General features: G+C 37.0%; 2 protein-coding genes and 1 non-coding gene across 5 annotated transcripts; 1 reads left to right on the plus strand and 2 right to left on the minus strand.

Annotated features, from left to right (window-relative positions):
- Window positions 1-69: 69 nt before the first annotated feature.
- Window positions 70-12727, minus strand: acy1 (aminoacylase 1). 2 transcript variants are annotated; one of them, XM_051911496.1, is made up of 15 exons: window positions 12117-12727; window positions 11261-11404; window positions 9160-9224; window positions 8943-9047; window positions 8772-8866; window positions 7831-7907; window positions 6746-6835; window positions 6434-6490; window positions 6268-6341; window positions 3721-3770; window positions 3488-3632; window positions 3320-3388; window positions 1114-1193; window positions 977-1037; window positions 70-818 (listed from the first exon to the last, which is right to left on the minus strand). In XM_051911496.1, exons 2-15 carry the CDS (start codon window positions 11388-11390, stop codon window positions 654-656), a joined length of 1263 nt encoding a protein of 420 aa, XP_051767456.1. In that variant the 5' UTR covers window positions 11391-11404; window positions 12117-12727; the 3' UTR covers window positions 70-653. The 2 variants fall into 2 exon arrangements, with proteins under 2 accessions (XP_051767456.1, XP_051767455.1); XM_051911495.1 differs by having other exon boundaries at window positions 12225-12718.
- Window positions 12728-13068: 341 nt separating this feature from the next.
- trnag-ucc (transfer RNA glycine (anticodon UCC)) lies at window positions 13069-13140 on the plus strand. The gene has a single exon. It is a non-coding gene; the product is annotated as a tRNA-Gly (tRNA).
- Window positions 13141-13668: 528 nt separating this feature from the next.
- ifi44g (interferon induced protein 44g) lies at window positions 13669-22135 on the minus strand. 2 transcript variants are annotated; one of them, XM_051911497.1, is made up of 8 exons: window positions 21981-22135; window positions 19810-20010; window positions 19664-19715; window positions 19387-19585; window positions 18588-18746; window positions 15737-15908; window positions 14212-14312; window positions 13669-14116 (listed from the first exon to the last, which is right to left on the minus strand). In XM_051911497.1, exons 2-8 carry the CDS (start codon window positions 19961-19963, stop codon window positions 13949-13951), a joined length of 1005 nt encoding a protein of 334 aa, XP_051767457.1. In that variant the 5' UTR covers window positions 19964-20010; window positions 21981-22135; the 3' UTR covers window positions 13669-13948. The 2 variants fall into 2 exon arrangements, with proteins under 2 accessions (XP_051767457.1, XP_051767458.1); XM_051911498.1 differs by having other exon boundaries at window positions 19810-19935; window positions 21981-22107.
- Window positions 22136-22188: the final 53 nt, after the last annotated feature.

Here is a 22188-nt window from a genome sequence, read left to right on the forward strand (position 1 = left end):
TTATTTCAAGCTCTCTTAAGAAAAATAATATAATACACACATCGATAATAATAATAATTTCAGACAGTGTTAATATATGGTACCCTTTTTGTTTATTCAGGAGGGCAAAGTAGCACCAGTCAATTAAAGAGATTTCGAACACATGAAATGTGCCTCAGTATAATTGTGTATAATTATTATTGTAGTATTGTGTAGTATCATATAATCAATGACCCACACACAGTTTCAGTGTATTTATAACTGTTTGCATCAAAATCATTTGTATTAAAAAAATATAATGCATCTATGGCAAGCACAGCTATATGGTTTGAGTCTCTGAAATCATCTCCTTTTTTCATTAGATATAAGAGACACAAACTGCCTAAATTAAGTGTTAAATTTATAACCTTTATCAATTAAAACAACTCTTTATAGCAGCTTCTAATTCTGGTTATCACCTGACAAATAAGACTTAAAAGCATTTCTAAGACATCATTGAAAGGAAGGAACTCCTGAGTTGAAGTGAGTTCATTAAAGATCTTCATTATATGGGATCAGCCCAATCTTTGGTGTTACTGCAGATGTATTTTTCGATATGTGCGAAAATCAGCACGGTGAGCAGAAGCAGCTGTGTGTGAGAGAGATTTAAAGAAGGAGAGACAGAGAAAGTTGATCTACACTTCTCCGCTCAGAGGTTCCACACTGGCTAGGGCCGGCACAAGGCGCTCATACACCTGGATGCCCCGCAGAAACACCTGCTCATTCAAGTACTCGTTGTGATCATGAAGTAGGATGGGGGTGAGGTTCATTGGAGAGAAACCGATGGCAGGAAGACCTTCCTACAAAAACACACAATTCATATGTTACACAACATTTATGAGCATAATATGCTCGCATATTTGCTAATATATTTAACATAGTGTAGGTTTATTTTGGATTCTTGTTAGAGAATGTGCCGGGTTCTTTGTTCTTGCAGACAGAAGTGAAATTCACTTACTTCCCTGATGAAGCGACTGTCTGTGGCAGCAGGGAAGATTTCCTTTTTCAGAGTCACATTCCTATCACGAGAAGGACAGTCACATACATTCAACTAAAAACACACATGCTCACAAAACGTCTGTGCTTCTCCCTCACATGGCTTTGCAGGTAGAGCTGAACGCATGCCACCAGGGGTCGCTCTCCTCCGTAGACGTGAAATTCTGGTCCATGTGTTTCTAAAAAGCAGGGGGGAAAAAGCAACAGATATGAAACCAAATCATGTGGACAAACTTTTTTTCTTAATGCGCATATATATTATATATATATTATATATATATATACACACACACACACACACACACTATATTGCCAAGTTTTGGGACACCTGCCTTTACATGCACATGAATTTTAATAACATTCCATTCTTAATCCGTAGGGTTTAATATGGAGTTGGCCCACCCTTTGCAGCTATAACAGCCTCAACTCTTCTGGGAAGGCTTTCCACAAGGTTTAGGAGTGTGTTTATGGGAATTTTTGACCATTCTTCTAGAAGCAGGAACCATTTCTTCTAGAAGTGGGAACCCAAAACTGTTCCCACAAAGTTGGGAGCGTGAAATTGTCCAAAATGTCTTGGTATGCTGAAGCATTAAGAGTTCCTTTCACTGGAACTAAGGGGCCAAGCCCAACCCCTGAAAAACAACCCCACACCATAATCCCACCTCCACCAAACTTTACACTTGGCACAATGCAATCAGGCAAGTACCAGTTCTCCTGGAAACTGCCAAACCCAGACTCATCCATTGGATTGCCAGACAGAGAAGCGTGATTCGTCACTCCAGAGAACACGTCTCCACTGCTCTAGAGTCCAGTGGTGGCGTGCTTTACACCACTGCATCCGACGCTTTGCATTGCACTTGGTGATGTAAGGCTTGGATGCAGCTGCTCGGCCATGGAAACCCATTCCATGAAGCTCTCTACGCACTGTTCTTGAGCTAATCTGAAGGCCACACAAAGTTTGGAGGTCTGTAGCTATTGACTCTGCAAAAAGTTGGAGACTCTGCGCACTGTGCGCCTCAGCATGCGCTGACCCTGCTCTGTGATTTTACGTGGCCTACCACTTCGTGGCTGAGTTGCTGTTGTTCCCAATTGCTTCCACTTTGTTATGATACCACTAACAGTTGACCGTGGAACATTTAGAAGTGAGGAAATTTCACGAATGGACTTATTGCACAGGTGGCAACCTATCACGGTACCACGCTTGAATTCACTGAGCTCCTGAGAGTGACCCATTCTTTCACAAATGTTTGTAGAAGCAGTCTGCATGCCTAGGTGCTTGATTTTATACACCTGTGGCCATGGAAGTGATTGGAACTCCTGAATTTAATGATTTGGAGGGGTGTCCCAATACTTTTGGCAATATAGTGTATTTACATAAAAGTTAGTATTTTCACACACAAAAAAAATGGTTTTAAGCCATTTTTGCATTTATATCTTTTGCTGTAGTGTGTCAGTAAAAAATCAGTTTACATTTCCAAACATTCCTTTTTCCATTCCATGTATTTTATTTTTTTCTAAATAGATTTATTTTAAATGATGCAAAATAAAATATATAATACATTTAATAAATTAATTAACACATACAAATTAAAATAATGAAAAATTATAAATAGTTTCATGGCAATAAGAAATATTTATGGCTAGTAACTTCTTAAATCACCAATCCAACCATCATGCTTTTACAAATTTTCAACTTTTAATAACAGCATAACAGCATCAGCAACTTTTGACAAGGCTTTGTCAAGCCAATATTTGAAATAACTTTTTGTGTTATTATGTTTGCATATGATGAGATATTTGTATTCACTAATTTTTTAATGTAATTTTTTTTACATAACATAATTTTGGCTAATGTCAAAGACAAATCACCCAACGGATTTAGGGTATATTTGCACAACTACGATGTATTAAAAACTGAAAAGTTTACTGTTTGCTTTTTTTGTGTACAGATGACAATGCTGTCAAAATGATTCCCGTTCACATGGTTCCGCGAAAACGGCTAAAAATGCTATATTATTCATGCCAGGTCAGTAGTTGCCGATGTCACTTTGTAAAGAAACACTTATACTCCTATAGACTGAACACATAATACACATGCGCATGACGTCACAGTTTTCACAAATTCATGTTTTTATAGCTCACACAGAGATGATAACCTGTTTTCAAAAGTTTGCATTTTCAGGCCCCCAGAACGTTGAAAATGGTGCATGTAAACAGACCCTAAGTCTCCTGGCAGACACATGAAATAACCCAGACATGAGATCAGGCCAGTTGGAATGGTGTTTTGTTTAAAAATAAACCTAACCTGTGCAAAATCATATGTCACATCTTCACCAGCTTCTCTGCACCAGGCTTTTATCTTCTCTTCAAACTCCTGCAGAATAAACAGAACTGGAAGTGACAATCAGTTCAAAGCAAATTAATTTCATAAAAAGGAGAAAAACAGGTCCCATGTAATGGTCCAGACACACACCTGCAGGTTAACAGTTGGTGGGATTCTCAAGTCAAAGCTGACATCCATTTCTGCTGGAACTACATTATAAGCCACGCCCCCTTTCACCATCGTCATGTTAATTGTGGTGACATCTCCCAGAGTGAAACATTCATTGGTGTTGAGCCTGCAAATCACACAGATGGGTGTATTTTCACATTTACCAGCTCTCCTGTAACCCCCTGTTTAAAAGTGAACCTCTGAATAAAGCTCACCGGTGTTTCTCTTTCTCTCTGAACTCCAGGAAAGAGTTTATAACTCGCCGCTGTGACACAGCAGAGACAGATGCATCACAAACAGTAAAAAAGTTTAGGTTAAAATTTATATATTTGTATATTAACAAGATTATCACAACTTTAAACAACTTTATTCATTGGTTCATAAATCCTGCAGATTTCTTAAAATTACAAATATTTTGTGTAGTTTCTCAATTGCTATGAGGTCTGAACATGAAAACTACATCCGCAACTATTATACATTCTGGAAATGTGGTTTAAAGTAGTTTTAAATGGAGTGTAAAATAACATTTGTTTCCAATATTCAACACCCATTTGCTGCGCCCTCACAAATGACTGAAGATATGACTTACTTTATGCTTATTGATGCTGAAAATCTTTCATTTTAAGTTTATGGACAATTAAAAGTATGAATTACACTACCATTCAAAAGTTTGGGGTCTGTAAGACTTAAAAATATTATGAAAGAAGTCTCACGAAGGCTGCATTTATTAGATCAAAAACAGTAAAATATTATTCCAATTTAATGGAGCTGTTTTCTATATGAATATATAGTAATAAGTAATTTACTCCTGTGATCAAAGCTGAATTTTCAGCATCATTACTCCAGTCTTCAGTGTCACATGATCCTTCAGAAGTCATTCTAATATGCTGATTTTATGCTCAAGAAAAATTTATGTTGAAAACAGTTGTGCTGCTTTATATTTTTGTGGAAACCGTGATACATTTTTTTTTCAAGTCAAAAGAACATTATTTTTATTGTATCAATTTAAAACATTTTTTCTGAATAATTATATATATATATATATATATATATATATATAAAACACACACACACACACACACACACACACCGCTCAAAAAAATTAAAGGAACACTTTGAAAACATCAGATCTCAATGGGGAAAAATATCATGCTGGATATCTATACTGATATGGACTGGGTAATGTGTTAGTAACGAAAGGATGCCACATCGTTTGATGGAAATGAAAATCATAGTGAAAAAATGATGCAGCAGGCTAGTCCATTTTGCTGAAATTTCATTGCAGCAACTCAAAATAGTACTAAGTAGTTTGTATGGCCCCCATGTGCTTGTATGCATGCCTGACAATGTCGGGACAAGCTCCTAATGAGACAACGGATGGTGTCCTGGGGTATTTCCTCCCAGATCTGGACCAGGGCATCACTGAGCTCCTGGACAGTCTGAGGTGCAACCTGCATCTTTTGGATTTAGGTCAGGCGAGTGTGGGGGCCATTCAATGGTATCAATTCCTTTATCCTCCAGGAACTGCCTGCATACTCTCGCCACATGAGACCGGGCATTGTCGTGCACCTGGAGGAACCCAGAACCCACTGCACCAGCGTAGGGTCTGACAATGGGTCTAAGGATTTCATCCCGATACCTAATGGCAGTCAGGGTGCCATTGTCTAGCCTGTAGAGGTCTGTGCGTCCCTCTGTGGATATGCCTCCCCAGACCATCACTGACCCACCACCAAACCGGTCATGCTGAACGATGTTACAGGCAGCATAATGTTCTCCACGACTTCTCCAGACCCTTTCACGTCTGTCACATGTGCTCAGGATCAACCTGCTCTCATCCGCACAGGGCACCAGTGGCGGACCTGCCAATTCTGGTGTTCAATGGCAAATGCCAATCGAGCTCCACGGTGCCAGGCAGTGAGCACAGGACCCACTAAAGGACGTCGGACCCTCAGGCCACCATCATGAACTCTGTTTCTGATTGTTTGGTCAGAGACATTCACACCAGTGGCCTGCTGGAGGTCATTTTGTAGGGCTCTGGCAGTGCTCATCCTGTTACTCCTTGCACAAAGGAGCAGATACCGGTCCTGCTGATGGGTTAAGGACCTGCTATGGCCCTGTCCAGCTCTCCTAGAGTAACTGCCTGTCTCCTGGAATCTCCTCCATGCTCTTGAGACTGAGCTGGGAGACACAGCAAACCTTCTGGCAATGGCACGTATTGATGTGCCATCCTAGAGGAGTTGGACTGCCTGTGCAACCTTTGTAGGATCCAGGTATCGTCTCATGCTACCAGTAGTGACACTGACCCTAGCCAAATGGAAAACTAGTGAAAACAGTCAGAAAAGTTGAGTAGGGAAAAAAATATCAGTGGCCTCCACCTGTAAAACCATTCCTGTTTTGGGGGTCGTCTCATTTTGCCCATCTAGTGCACCTGTTGTTAATTTCATTAACACCAAAGCAGCTGAAACTGATTAACAACCCCCTCTGCTACTTAACTGACCAGATCAATATCCCAGGAGTTTAACTGACTTGATGCTATTCTCTGATTAATAAGTGTTCCTTTAATTTTTATGAGCAGTGTATAAACAAAAGGTTTTGTTATATATATAACAAAAGGTTAGGAAGGGTTAGGTAAGAAATAGAGAAAATCTAAGAGTAAAAAAATCGCTGATTGCCATTTTTCTTTGCAAATTACACTTCACATCAACTGCCTATAACATCAGATTCCAGTGTGTTTGGTCACATGACATTCTATACACACTCACTAGTTTCTCTGCTGCTGTGTTCTCCACAAACCTGGAACCATGACCTGGACTTCCTGGGCAGCGGACTGTGATCCCTGCAGCACAGAGCGCATCTTTATTAACATGAAAACACACACACACACACACACACACAGTAAATGTGACTACTGGCATATGTGATACTCACACCAGGGGTTTCTCTCTCCGTAGAAGACAGTATAGGCATTAGTTGGGTTTGCTAAACCTGTGAACAAATAAAACAGGCAAGAAGTCTTTTTAATATTGGTGCTTTCTTGTTTAAATTTAGCTTACTGTATTGAATTTTATGCAAATTGAATTGCACAGACTGGTACTGTTGTGTATTTGAATGCACTTTCTGTTCGTGGTGTGAACAGAATGGTGTGACTGTATATAACAGATTCACCCCTCCCTGTCTACATGTTTGAGTGTACTAAAGCACCCACAGGAACTAGAACACTGAATCTACAGGATTGTTTACCTTCATCAAGGGCAAAACCGATCTTCAACTTGTGAAATTCAGGGTGCTTCACAAATGTCTCCATTCCTTTGTGACCACCGACCTCCTCATCTGTCGAGAACATTAAAAACACCACAAGTTTGTAGGAAAAGTGGCTTCTATTGCAGCACCAATGGAACTTTTGGTCAGGGCAGATGCCATGTTTAATTTGATGCAATGAAAATGAAGATGCGAGAAACAAACATGCATTCTGATAGATTGTGCTGTTGTGTGTTTTGATGCAAAGAATTGGTATTACATACATATTATGTACTAAAAAAAAGTTTCTTTATTTTCAGAGGCTATCGCACCGGGTAGTTATAGGAACTCAATTATAGGAATTAGCCACCAGGGTGGTTAGGGTTGTAGTTCCCGAGAACTACATTTTCCCCAGGGCCATTTTCCTGGTTGCATTCGCACCACCAGTAAGATCTCTGAAGTGACGTAAGCTGGCCAACAGCGATGTCATTTAAGTGCGGAATTCAACAACAGGAGGACGCGTGTCGTGGGTTTCGTGACAACATTCTAAAGCAGAACAAACAGTTCTACAAACAAATTTACACAGAAAGTTGTTCTGCCTGTGTTTCATGAATGAGGCCTAGTGAGGCCTATGTTAGCTAATAGTTATGTTGCTAGCTATGTTTCCATCCACCTATTTTTATAGGCATTTTGGGATATCGCATTAAAAACAACAACAACAACAACAACAACAACAAAAACCCTGCAGCAAAATCCTCAGTGTAAAATTAACACTGCTGGTGTTTATATAAGTCCACATGGACATATATAATCACCAGCAGTGTTAATTTAACACTGAGGATTTTGCTGGAAATGCCAAGATGCGCATAAATTCTAAAGATTTGCATAAAAACTTATGCGCTCAATTGAGGTGGATCCATTTTTTTTATCCAATAAGAAGACGTACATAAACTATGACTTCTGAGTTTGTGTACATCACTACACTATTGACAATAGACAATGGACCCTTTTGCCTGTGAAATTTCGCTAATGTGACCGTCGCTTAAGGTACATTACTCAAATTTCAGAGCACATTGGTAAGGTCTGACCTGGGACAAACGTTAAATGGATAGTGCGAGGAAACCTCTTCCCAGCCGCCTTCAGTCTGCGAATTGCTTCAATGTACCTGCAGGGCAAAATGAACAAGAATTCAAAACTTCAAGTTAATCATGTGAATTCGCTGCATTCACCAATAGAAAGCTGCTCAGTTTAAAAGTGATTCTGTGTGAGTTGTGATTCATACATCATTACACTATTGACAATAGACCTTTACTGCCCAGGAAATTCCGTTGAAATTTCAACTTTACTCTTAAAGCTGTATAGACAGAATACAGAATTCAAGAAATATGGCCTGTACAATCTTCATACGTCCAAGCTTTTTACACTATCCTAAACTTTCAGACAATGCTTGTCAGACCAAAAGTCATAAGTAATTTTAAAGAGGACCTATTATGCCCTTTTACAAAGTCTTAATTATGTTTTTGGGCTCTACTAGAACAGGTTTTCATGCTTGAATGTTCAACAAACATTATTTTACCCATATCTGACAATGCTGCAGCACCTCTCTCTCTTCCCAGTCTGTCAGTAACACTGTTTAGTTCATGTCTCATTGAAGCTTCTCCTTTTGAAAAGCACAATGTGCTCTGATTGGTTGGCTGGGCCAATGTGTTATGATTGGTCAGGTGCTTCGAGCATGTTAAGTTTCAACACACCTCTAACTCAAACAGGCCTGCCCCTTTATTTTGCCTATGCCTTGGGCGGAAATTATTTAAATGAGGAATATTGTGACGTGTTTATTCCCGGAAGAACACACAAGACCACAATGGAGGCGTTTCAGGGAGTTCAGAAACAGTGCACACTAATATAGAGAAATTTGCAACTTTGCAGACCTTTTTCATGCTCAAACCGCAACATTACACACTAAAGAAAGTTGAACATGTAAAAAAGCATAATAGGAGCCCTTTAAGTTGCTAGTTGATTTCAAACTCACTGTATCGTGACACATTTCATATCCTGAGATCCTCTGCCATAGATGTTGCCATCCGCATCTTTAACAGCAGCAAATGGATCATATTTCCAGTGTTCCTGAAGCAGATGGACACACAGTATATAAGCGAGATGTTGTTTGATCTGTGTGGTGATTGATGTGTTACGACAGTACCTCATACACAGGAACAACATCAGTGTGTGAGTTCAGCACGACAGACTTCAGCTCTGGCCTGGTGCCGACCCATGTGATGATTGCGACGACTCGACCGGGACACACCTGAGAGTCAGAGTTGGTGTAAGGATAAATTAATGTGGATGTGCATGACGGAGAACATGATGAAAGTTAGACAGATCCAGCAACAGTCGACTTCTTTCACATAAATCATTACCTCCACTTTCTTCATGGGTAAACCAAGCTCCTCTGCCATCCGATCCAGGAATCTTAAAGCAGCATCTGTCAATGATTGATTGACATAGTGACAGATTTATTTTACAGATCCCAGATATGATACTCAGAAACTTTTCATTTGTTATAACCAAAGGTTGTGTTTCATATAATCATTATACATCACTTTCAGAGACTAAGTTGTTAATTTTTTTTATCATCTTCTATTTATATTCGTCAGTAAAATATTGTACCACTTGACAAAATCAACAGAAGACTTGGATTTTTCTTTTTATTCTGCTCTCCCACTATGAAAAAGACATTAAGATACAGTCATATTTACAGTTGTTCTGTAAATATTCACAGGTGAAATCCAGTCATTTCAATAGGAATCCACACGATTGGGAATTTCACATAAGGACAGGTTCAAGTTGGTCGCGCCGATTAACCGCGTTGACCAACAGAAAGCTGTTTGGTTTGAAAGTGACTTCTGTTTGAGCTGTGCTTCATTCATCACTACACTATCGACAAAAGACAATGCACCTTTTTGTCTGGAAATTTCAGATGTTTGTAAAGTAGGAACATTCGACCAAGGCCTGGTTACACCAGCTATGCACAATTTACAAGTTAATATAGTTGTGGCATATATGAGCACCAAATTTATGCACAACTAAATATTTAAGCACTGCATCATTAAATTTAGTCCAAATATAACCCTATGTAAAAAAAAATATTTACGAAAGCCTCAGTAACTGAAATAAAATAGCAAAATAGCACTTAATTTTCAGGTGACATTGTTACAGTGTAATTACACAAGTACTGAGTAATATTAATTAACTACATGTACTTACTATAGGGTTAGGGTTTAGTTTAGGGCTAGTTGCTTAATTACGCATAACTTACTGTTATTACTATAGTACTACCATAGTACATGTAACGTGCAACTATGTCACTTTAAGATAAAGTGTTATCAAAATATTGATTAAAATAAGTGTAAAATTAATACATTTTTAGTTGATTGTATTAGTTTTTAAAATTAATAAGTGGCAATAAAATGAAATAAATAAATAAAACAATTCTAAAAAAATAAATAAAAACTAATGCTACAAATTCATAAAACTATTGCCCCTTGTTAATTTAATACATATACAATACTATTTTATTTCATGATATTTATGTATCATATTTCAGTGAAAATGTATTACAACTGACAGTTCTACGAAACAAAAATAAAAGATCAACTCACATGCATGGCTTTTCATCAAGTATGGTTTATAAAGGCTGCTTACCGGATAAAAAGTAAACAAAAAATGGAAACAAAATATCATGTGACTGTGTTACATTATGATTTACTTGACTAGTTCTGCGTTAAGAATAAATGGTGCAACCAAATGAACTAGAAACTAAATAGCTGCTACTCAGCCTCTAGTGTGAACTTAAATGATTAATATGTTACAAAAATTCTTTATTTCATCTGACAAAATGCCAGAATTGGTTGCTCATGTCGTTCCAAACCTGTTTGACTTTCTTTCTTTAGTAGAACATAGAAAATATTGAGAACTGTCTGTTTGTTTTTTTATCCATAAAAAAACGAAGCCTCAAAACTACTTGGTTACCAACATTGTTCAAAACATACAACACTGTTTAAATTTTGCATTCCATAGAAGGAAAAAAGTCATACAGGTTTGAAACGACATTAGAATGATGACACTTTCATTATTTGGTAAACTGTCCCTTTAAGACTCTTTTGTATTTCAGCGTATATTATAACACAATTTAAGTTAAACATATATACAAGTGTGAAGAGTGATTACCCTACACCTAGTTTATAAAATTAGGAGTATTCAGCACTTTGAGACAGAGGTCAAAGATTAACTAATGCACTTTGGATGGATGTCACTGGCAATGCTTTACAACACCTTTCAAGGCAAAGCAGCCAGACTTAAAACTAGTTATCTGCCTACCTAGACAACATTTCTAGACATCTTAGGGGTCAGCACGAATTCTTGGGCAAAGGTTAACTGTAGTCATAAACCTAAACCTAGATGGTGAAACACTATTAATATCCTGTTGGTGAGAAGGTGAGAAGGTCTCTCCTCAGGTACCGTAGTCAGGCTCCGGGTGGACAGTCTTCAGCCGCAGGTATTCTCTGAACAGGGACACTGAAGGGTCTTCTGTCCCGGTGTTGTCCTGGACTCCTCCACCTCCATTCGGTCCATCTTTATCAGGCAACATATTGCTCCACTGTGCTGTAGGACCAGACCATTTATTATTAACATATACACACATGTTCAGGTCATATTTCACCCCTGAAATCAAAATACACAATTTATATTCTGCTAAAAGAAAATAAGGGCCATCTTTTTAAACATTGGGGGCCAGTTGCATACACAGCCATTATGTTAAGACTGTGTTTTCAGAACTATGACCAACTAGCAGTTGGTCAAGGGGCGTTTGTTCTTTTTGGTTTCAAATTAGACCAGTCAACGCTTTTACGTAACTTACTTGAAAAAATTATGAATTGTCTTAAAGGGGGAAAAAAAAAAGTTAGTTCTCAAGCGTTTTAACAAAATGGTGTTGACTTTGAGCCCACAACCTAATCTTTAACTACACCACATCAGTCTATCAATCACATTTAAATTTAATTTTGATACAAAAGCAAACCCACATTTATTTCACCGTGATGAGATCGTGTTAAACATAACGGTCTTCTAATAAACGCAGGTCAAATGTCACGAAAAGTAAGCTGTAATGTAAACTAATATTATGCTGGCTGCAGTAAACAGCCTGTTCAACTCAAGAAAACAAATCGCAGTAAAAGAGCTCGATTCTTTTAAGCGTAAACACCACTGCACAACAAACGCAGCCTGTTTAAATCAGACACTTCTATTGAGTGCCGTGTGTTAATAACAAATCTATACATCAATACCAGCTGCTCTGCTGCTTGACACATTGACTCACCTGCCTCAGCTCGAGCTCACAGTTGATTTGTGTCTTAATCTGTGAAGGACATCTTTACAAAGCCCGCCTTCTTCCATAATAGATATCTAAAGGTAACTTCTAACTTACCTTTGTTCCAGGGTCTTCGGCTGAACTCGTCACTTGTTATGCTCGATCATGCCAAATACCCTCTCGCTCAGAGTCTAGCGTGATGACCTCGTAGATTTACGTTACGTACTTAATGTATTAAAGCGCATGCGCACATTGAAGGCTAGTATTTTGGTGTTCAGTGGATGTACAGTCTCACGGTAAAAATCGTGTTCCAGGGCGTAAAATCCGCGTTTTTGGTGGGGTTTCCTGGTAAAATTCGCATGCCAGGGGCTAAATATCATGTTATTTGGGGTCGCTTCAAGCCGCGGATCGTAAAAGCAACCCGCGGCAACAGTGTAAAAGTAGCCTAATTCCGCTGGAAAACCGCGGACTTGGCAACACTGGTTACTTTGCTGGATGAATCAGCGTGTTTGAACGAATCGGTTCAATTAATGATTCCGACTCACTCATAAAGACAGTACTTGCACCGCCACCTTCTGGTACAACAACGATGTGACCTAAGAGATAGACTACTGAAAAATGTCCGCCACTACGCAGACTTATCACAGATGGTTTATTTTCTCGTCGCTTTACTTGAAGTTTGTGATTCATGTAAAAACTCTTTTAATAATGTTACTACGTATTGCTGCAGCGGTTTTCTGCGCATATATATAATTGAAATTTATTAACTGAATAAGTACTTAAGTGATTAGCCTAACAAATAAATCTTTATTTGTAAAACTTTTGGCGGATAACCACCCGCCAAAAAATGTACCAGCAGTGAATGAAATTAAATCCTTAAAAGCACAACGACTGTTAAACAAGACTGAGGTCAGTTTCATATGAAGCTGAGTATGTGAAATCTGCCGTACTCATAAGAACAGCGTTGGTGGTATAGTGGTGAGCATAGCTGCCTTCCAAGCAGTTGACCCGGGTTCGATTCCCGGCCAACGCAAAAACATTTTTCATTCGTTAAATAACTTTGTGTACGTGTAAAATATGAAAGAGGTCAACATCCAACAATTTAAGTACAACTAGGCAAAAATATTACTATCATGACCATGGTTTATATTCCATCTTATGTAGTAGGTTGTTTGTATTTGCTGATGTCCTGAGCCGTCACCTGACAACCAGGGATGCCTATACATTTTTCTTAAAATAGCAAACCTATAATGGCGCATTTGTTGAATATCTTTTTTTACTCATAGGTTATTCACACCATAAGCCATAATGGCCATTCACACTATAAGCCTTTTTGAAAATTAAAAAGGTAAATGTCTAGAAATGGCTTTTTTAAATAGAAGTTTGTTTTTGCCTCAGAATGTTGAGAAAAAAGTAAAAAATTGTGAGATGTAAACGTAGAATTATGAGAAGAAAAAAATAGAATTTATAACTTGCAATTGCAGGATAGTCCGAATTTTGAGATAAAATTAGCAATTCCTTTTTAACTTTTTGATTCCGTAGTGGAAACAAGCGTCAACAGTTTTTTAATTCCACTACACTTTTTTAATGCAAAATAATATCATCCTGTATAAATGGGCCCTTAGGGGTGCACATAAATTACTGATAATTCACAGACAATTCAAATGCATAAATACTGTTAAGAAAGTTAAAGTTGTTTTATAAAATTGAGTTCACCACAACATTATAGCAAAGAATTACAAGCTTTGGCATCAACATTTTAGCAATCTGGGACAAATTTGGGATGAACTCATTTTGGGGACTTCTGTAAATGCATGTGACGTTTTTCTTACTGAAGTGCTTTATTCACCATTGTCTTGGAAATATAGATTGACATATTGTAAGATATGATCAACAGCTTTGAGCAGTAGGATATCTGTGTTTTCATCCAGATCCAGCTCTGAGCAGTAGTTCTTCACTGGGACAATGTAGGATGTGGCCATTCCCAGCAGGGCTCCCGTCTTCACCATCTAAAGAGAGACAGAATGAATCATGGGAAGCTCATGGCAGACAGTAGAACATGTCAAGGTGAAACATTTAAACATTATAATCAAGTATGACATACTGCCTGCTGAATAGTCTGGCTCTTGTAAACCTGGGTGATGTCACTTCCAGTAGCTTTACAAACTTGGTCCACATGGGTCAGTAATGCCACTTGGTGTACACCTGCAATTTAGAAGGATTTTAGATATTTCATAGTTGCAGTTTGTTAAACAGGACTTATTATGCCCTTTTCCAAAGTCTTGATTTAGTTTTTGGGCTCTATAGAATAGGTTTTTATGCTTGAGTGTTCAAAAAAACACATTGGGTCTCATTCACTAAGTATACGTATGCACAAATTTGTTTGTGAAATCTGTGTACGAATGTTTTCACAAACAAATCATGATTCATCAATAACTTTCCTTCTAAAATGTATTCTAAATTATAAAAAATGTAGGAACTGAAACACTCGTATGCAAAAATCACACACTCTTGGTCGCCTTATAAACATAATATTATAAACATAAATTTAGATATAGATAAATATATGTTTTTTTGTTTTGTTTTTTAGAGGATGGCACGCTTGGTATTGCTCAGCGCAACTTTAGAGAGCATCATGTTTGCTGAGAGCGACGAAAGGAAAGGGTGTGTGGAAAACCCTTATATATTTTATGCAAATTACTTACCTTGGGTATGCGGTCGCTCATTTAGAATACTATAATATGTATGAAACATGGCTATAGAATATATATAGGCTATAGAGTGCAACATTCGGATTCCGGAAGAAAATACTCTATTCATTTTCTCCATAGGGAAATTGATTTTGAACGATAACTTATAAACCTTTAAAGACATCCCTACTGTGAGCTACGAGGCTGTTAATCGATAGTATTTGCTTCTGCTGAAGCCGCCAGCCCACAGCTCATTTTTAAAATAATGGTGTTTAACAGGGGAATTCTTGGTGAAAAACTACATTACCCATGATGCTGTACAGAAAATTCCACCAATCATAAAGTCGCAAAACAAAAAAAGCAAAACACACCAAAAGATCTTGTTAGCTCCACCCACTCCCATGAAGCACCGTGAATGACAGAATCAAGACAGCCTCCCTTACGCTCTCAAAATATTTGAATATGCATATTTTGCAATAAAATTAAAAACATTGTTTTTTTTATATACATAATCAACAGTAGCTTTATATTTCTCCGTTGTTTTTAATTCGATTATGCTGTTCTCTATGCTTCATGGGATTGTAGTTCTTTCCCTCACTAAAGCCAATAAAGCTGTTGTACCTTTGTCTTTCTGTCTGATTTTCAAATACTTTTTTGTTTCAAATCAAAGTTTGTAATGTTGTGATTCTCCTCTTAGCTAGTTGTCTTGGTTTATAGCTTATAATGCTTTAATGACGGTTTTTTTTTAAAATCTCTATGGGAAAAATTAATGGAAAAAATATTTCCGGAACCAGTGCTACTGAAAAAGTGGGTGGGCACTAATGCACTTTATTAAGTGAAGCATCATTTTTTTGTTCCGTTCAGCCCATTTCCAATGTGTGAACACTTTCTATGGAACTGAATGTTGCACATATGATTTATTCCTCAAACATAACTCACCTAAGTTGCTGATATGGTCTCTTAGCTGTTGGAAGGTTGTGCCAAAGCTTTTGGCGTATGAACCGACCTTTGAGCCGTCTACTACAAACACCACACAGTGCACTTTATCTTTGATGTTTGGTTTCCTCACGTAGCCCACAGTATCAGCTCCAATTGGCTGCTCGGGACTAAACTGCAAAAACAAAGCAATGTTTTAGTGGAGTACAGTAATAACTGTTGACAATTACACACTTTGTCGACATTGAGTTAAGTGTTTTGAAATAATAAGTTCACAGTAAAATTTGTTTTTGTAAATGTAGAAAGACTTACCTCATAATTTACAGTTAATTTATTTCCCTAGAAAGAACAATTTTTTTTACTCTAAAACACTGGGTTTCAAAAGTATCAATCACCTTATATTTATTTAAAAAGCAGAATTCAAAGAGGTCCCAATGTGAAACATATGATTTATTATATCGGTAGTTAAGGGTAAAAGACTTGAGTTGTTTTTAAAATATTCACTAATCATTTCAGGTCGAGTCCGAGTCAAGTCTGAAGTCTATTAAAATGCGACTTGAGTGCGACTCGAGTCCGAGTCACTAACTCGAGTGCCCATCTCTGTGTAATATGTTGCGGAAGTTAACGCTTTTTGGACGTACGTCAAATGCATATGGCTGTCGCGCCGGAAGCTTGTTATTTTACTTTATTAAGTTTTAAATAAGGATACTTGTCTTACACAAACGTATCGATTCGCTTCAGAAGGCCTTTATTAAACCCCTGGAGTCGTATGGATTCATTTATTTATTTTTTTTATGGATGGATGCATTTTTTTTTGTCTTCAGAATTTGGGTTACCATTCACAACCATTATAAACCTTGGAGGACTAAGGATATTTTTAAATATATCTCTGATTGTGTTCGTCTGAAAGAAGATAGTCATATACACCTAGGGTGAGTAAATCATGGAATAATTTTCATTTTTGGGTGAACTATCCCTTTAATTTGGTTGTGTTTGTTTGATATCTCCTGAGTATTCTGTGTGGATTTAAATGAAGACAGTTTTTGTTATTAATCTCCATAGTCATGCGCTTCACTATAGCTACCCGTCACACCCTCAGGGGTCCGTGAAAATTTCGATTTTTTTTCTTAATTTACAAAGTTTATTGTTAGGGGTAGGCATGGGCGAAATACCGGTAGACACGATTAACCGGTAGAAATTTGTCAACCGATAGAGATTTTGGACTATCGTCTCTATCGCGGTTTACGCTCACGTTGCTGTGCAGCACGGTCACGAAAGCTTATTGTTTGCATGTGTATTTAAGCATTGCGGTTTAAAACAAGATAGTTATAACAAGTGGTTTTAAAACACTGAAGCACAATTAGCAGCTAAAGATAACTCATTTATGCCCCACTCTCTGAGAAACTGTTCTCTGAGAGACGTGCGACATGAAGCCACAGCTCATAAAGTTGCAGCTCATAAAGCGTGTGAGAACTGAGAGCTTTTTATTTACTAATTGGGCTTGAACGGTTAAATACACATACTTATGTGTCAATGTGACCATGTATTTGCAAGTAAACAGAGGCCACTTAAGTTTTAAGGGAAGGTACGGTGTATGAGTATAATGGATCAGTGTGCTTGGTCTGAAAGGGACAGCATCCAAATTTACCTGCCTGTCATTATGCTAATGCTAATCAAACAACAAAAAAGACAGGAAATCTCTCAGTGCTTGCTTTTGTAACTTAAATAAGAATAAATGTATATTTAATTTACACAGTAGAGACAATGCATTGCTTTTTTTTGTTTCTTTTTTTACATTTGATTACTTTATTCATTTTATGTAGTATTTCTAGTGCTTGAAGTTTTTCAGGTAGGTCTATTTCATTTGTGTCTTTGTTCTATTGTAGTTTTTTTCTTTGCTCTTTCTTTATCACTGTTTTGTTGTCTTCAGTAAGCTTGAGAGTTTTTATAGGCTAGTATTTGTTTTTTTCAAATGATATTGAAAATGGTTAAAAGAATTATGAAATTATGTAAAATGTAATTTTGAAAAATGTTGATATTGTAAAAACCTTATTTAAAAGCAAAAATAACTATATTGTGATATATATTGTTATCGTGATATAAAATTACTTTTATAATTATATTTTAAATAGTGTAAAATTACACTATATCATAATATAAGATTTTGGTCATATCGTGTTAAAGTTAGTGTGTGCACTTAAGATAATAATGAAATATGTTCATCATAATTGTTTATTACATACACATTTACTAAATTGTTGATATTTAATTACCAAAAATTTGATATTTAATATTGCTTTCTAAAAATAATATTTTCCAAATAACATTTTAACAGTTTGTTTTAGTATAATGACAATGTAAAAGCCAATTCTTTCATTTTGAAACAATTGTTTGATTTAGTTTTCTTAATAATATATATTACAATTAATATTTTACTCCGTATAAAAATATTTTTATACTTGATAATATATAGCTGCCTTTATTTTTTAACAACAGGGTCCTTCACAAGGGAGTCATCATATTTGGGGGTCAAAAAGTTTCTAAAACTTTAAAAACCCCTGATTTAAATGATATTTCTTACATAATTTAGTCATAATGTGGTCTTCCATTGTACCACCTGCGTAATTATGGAGGTTAATGTTGCATTTAAAAAGTACCAAGCAGATTTAAGTAATTTTAAATATTAATATTACATAATCATATATACATTTATAAACTGTAAAATATACAGTATAGAGTTATAGAGTTAATAGTCACTGTATTTTTAACAGTAAGGTTCCCACTTGTTTTTACTGTAAATTTTATTAAAAAAATTTGAAAGACATGAAAATCCTATTAACCAACTAATATGTACCTGGTGTCCCTCTGGAGCATGTCCTTTAATGACAGACAGCGCATCATGAAGAGTCAGTCCAGTGCTTTCTCCTTCACCTACTCCCATGACGTCACACAAGACCAGAGCTGTGGGCTCGTCTGCCTTCTCTCCTGCCCCTCTGATGTTGAAAGAGCGAAGCTGAGAAACACCAAAGAAAGTTAAAGAAAATAACCCACTATTTTTCAGCAAAAACTGTAAAATATAGACTGAACCCAACAGGGAACGTTCTTAGAACTGTAGCTAATGTTCTATCAAGGTTCTCTCAAAGCTATGAACAAACGTTCTTTCAGTAATGTTAATAAAACATTCATTAAAAGTCTCTGCTCTTTAATGATGTTCTCAAAAAGTAAGCATGTAAACTTTACTTGTACATCATTCAAGGAATGTTTTTACCTGAAACATTTAGTTGGATGTTCTCCTAATGTTTTTAAATGTTACTACTTGTTTAAGAGTGTTCAGATAACATTCAAAAGTAACGTTCCTATAATTTCTGAAGAATGATAAAATGAAATGTTTCCTTAACATCCACATAAGCAAGAAAAAAAAAAAAAAAGTTTTTAAAACATTTAATAAAAGGAATGTTGTGAGTGTTCTGAGAACATTCAGAAATAACTTTTTTATAACTTAATGGGAATGTTAGCAAAAACATTCTTAGAACAAATATTTGTTAGCTGGGAACCTTTCAAAATATGTCAGTGAATGGAGGTTGATTGTCAACCTCAGATTCACTTTGATTACAAAGCTTTTCAAAGTTAATTCCAGTTCTAGTCATGTTTACCTTTTTAGTGAAGCTGGTAGAGGATGATGAGCCCACCATGGCTCTGTTAATGACCCGTCCAGAGAAGACAGACTGGACAGAACTGATGAAGCTGGACTTCCCAGCGCCAACTGGACCGATCAGCAGAATTCTGGCTTCAGTAACATTCTCACTGGCTGGTTTAAATGACCTGACCGACTCCATCAGTGTCTCTTTCACTCTAAACACATTAATGGTGTTAGATATCTGGATGTTATGACATAGAAAAATCCTGTTTCCAAGTGGTGGCTCTACCTACTCTTCACTCCAAACCATATTTCTCCACTGGTTTGCCAGCAAGGGTGAAAGATCTGTTAAGGTATAAAAACATCAATAGTACTTAAGTAGACAGCAAGACTATTAAAATTATTTGCAGCCATTTGTTTTAATAACTGTGTAATTTACCTAGAGGAGAGAACTGAGTTTTTGTCACTTTTTCAGGTTTGTGAGCAGATTTGGTGTTTGAAGATGTGGCAGCAAGAAAAATTCCTGTTTCAGGCTTGCTGCTGGAATTGGTGCCTGAAGATGTAGCTTCACCAAATGAAAAATTGAATGCCATTTTTGATCAGAGAAGCGAATGTTTGCTGATGTGTCTAGAATCAAAGTCTGTGCAATAGACAGCAGCACAAGATATAAGATTACTCAGTATAACGTACACATAAACCTCTGTGTACAGAAAGGAACAGAAAAGCTATGTAGGCAAATGGATATCACATTTGAAGGTAGGCACTTTTGACAGAACACCCTAGCAACCACACATTGATATGCCCATCCATAACACCAGTAGTATAGACCTAAACTCACAACAGCGCCATCTTTGATTTTCAACGAGAATAAAGAGAGTCTTAAAGGAACACTCCATTATTTTTGAAAATAGGCTCATTTTCCAACTCCCCTAGAGTTAAACAGTTGAGTTTTACCGTTTTCAAATCCATTCAGCTGATCTCCGGGTCTGGCGGCAGCACTTTTCGCTGCAACTTAGCATAGATCATTGAATCTGATTAGACCGTTAGCATCTCGTTAAAAAATGACCAAAGAGTTTCAATATTTTTCCTATTTAAAACTTGACTCTTCTGTAGTTACATCGTGTACTAAGACTGACGGAAAATAAAAAGTTGTGATTTTCTAGGCTGATATGGCTAGGAACTATACTCTCATTCCGGCGTAATAATCAAGGAACTTTGCTGCCGTACCATGGGTACCATGGGCGCCTGAAAATAGGCTAACTTCCGTAAACATAACCAACATGACCACCTGCTTGCACAGGGAGTGTGCCTTGCAACCATGGAGACATTTGTGTGAGACGATTCAGAAGACATTTACTTTGGTGCAGATCCTGAACTGTGTCTATTTGAACCAGAACACACTGAAGATGAGTTTTTTTTTCAGGCGCTGCGTAATATCATTGCGCCTGCTGCACCCATGGTATGGCAGGTACTTGATTATTACGCCAGAAGTATAGTTCCTAGCCATATCGGCCTAGAAAATCGCAACTTTTCATTTTCCGTCGGTCTTAGTACACGATGTAACTACAGAAGAGTCAAGTTTTAAATAGGAAAAATATTGAAACACTTTGGTCATTTTTGAGCGAGATGCTAACGGTCTAATCAGATTCAATGAACTATGCTAAGCAGCAGCTAAAAGTGCTACCACCAGACCCGGATATCGGCTGAATGGATTCGAAAACGGTAAAACTCAACTGTTTAACTCTAGGGGAGCCTATTTTCAAAAATAGTGGCGTGTTCCTTTAAGGGATCTCTTCAGTGGGTTGTACTGTTATTTAATGTTTTTGGATTGTTATGCTGACGAAACACTGCAAAATTATCTTTTCAAGTAATTTCAACAAAAACTCCAGACAATATGAGTTGTGAAAAATTATAAGTGATCTGGGAGCTTTGTACAGCAGATGCCACTGAAAACACGGAAGGTCTACCCCTCACAGTCTCACGTTCATACACGGCGCTGCTCTGAATAAGGTCTATTAGCAAGTTTTGCATACGAAACACACATTCTTCTTCTTCGGCCTGGCGACGCTCTGACAATCTTAAACCAAGACCAGTAAAATCTTAAGCTCCGTGTTAGTTATTACACTTATATTAGTTTCATAACTGTTCAAGAATTGGTGTTATTGATAATTATTCATTTTTCAATTATTTTATTGATATTATTGACAATTCATCACGTGCTCGAGTCAAGCGTACGAAAAACGCGAAAACAGACTTTTGACTATAAGATTTGACATATTAATTACTATATTTCTTAGTAAACCCTTTTTAGTGTCAAAAAGTGACTAGTTTGCTAACCCTAAGCCTTGCGGGGAACACAAGTTATCAATGCAACACAAGTTATCAATGCAAATTGAATTAAAACAGAAAAAGTTTTTATTTAATTATAACATATCTAAGTCTTTTTATGGGGTCGAGATGTGATAGTTTGCATCACTGAATAAGACCTCTCTTAAACTTTCAAAACCTTTCAGTAGTACCTTACCAGAGTTTTAGCTATGGTTATGACTATTTTTGTGAGGAACACATAACCCTGGTAGGTCAATGCAAACCAAATTAAAACATACTTACAACACTTAAGTGAAAGAGAGCCGAGGATCCAAGTGAAATGTTTGTCTCGATATTGAGAAAACGAAAGTGCATGTGGTCTGTTTGATATCTGACCAGTAGAGGGCAGCTATTTAATGGATTATTGTTGCAGGGAAAACCATATTCAAATAACTCAGAAACAGTTAAATGATAAGGGCAAACAATTTCTTTAAAATGTTATTTTAGAGTA

The sequence above is a fragment of the Ctenopharyngodon idella genome, chromosome 10, assembly GCF_019924925.1.
Source record: "Ctenopharyngodon idella isolate HZGC_01 chromosome 10, HZGC01, whole genome shotgun sequence".
Taxonomy (NCBI): Eukaryota; Metazoa; Chordata; class Actinopteri; order Cypriniformes; family Xenocyprididae; genus Ctenopharyngodon; species Ctenopharyngodon idella.

What these genes read in the sequence shown, in the direction of transcription:
- acy1 (XM_051911496.1), bottom strand. Translation starts at nt 11,390, where the DNA reads ATGTTGCCTGATAAAGATGGACCGAATGGAGGTGGAGGAGTCCAGGAC. An exon ending in TACCCATGAAGAAAGTGGAG is followed by an intron (nt 9,048 to 9,159) that starts GTAATGATTTAT and finishes TCTGACTCTCAG; the next exon opens with GTGTGTCCCGGTCGAGTCGT. An exon ending in ACACAGCAGCAGAGAAACTA is followed by an intron (nt 3,771 to 6,267) that starts GTGAGTGTGTAT and finishes GCTGTGTCACAG; the next exon opens with CGGCGAGTTATAAACTCTTT.
- ifi44g (XM_051911497.1), bottom strand. Translation starts at nt 19,963, where the DNA reads ATGGCATTCAATTTTTCATTTGGTGAAGCTACATCTTCAGGCACCAAT. An exon ending in AGACCATATCAGCAACTTAG is followed by an intron (nt 14,313 to 15,736) that starts GTGAGTTATGTT and finishes TCTAAATTGCAG; the next exon opens with GTGTACACCAAGTGGCATTA. An exon ending in GCCAGACTATTCAGCAGGCA is followed by an intron (nt 14,117 to 14,211) that starts GTATGTCATACT and finishes GTCTCTCTTTAG; the next exon opens with ATGGTGAAGACGGGAGCCCT.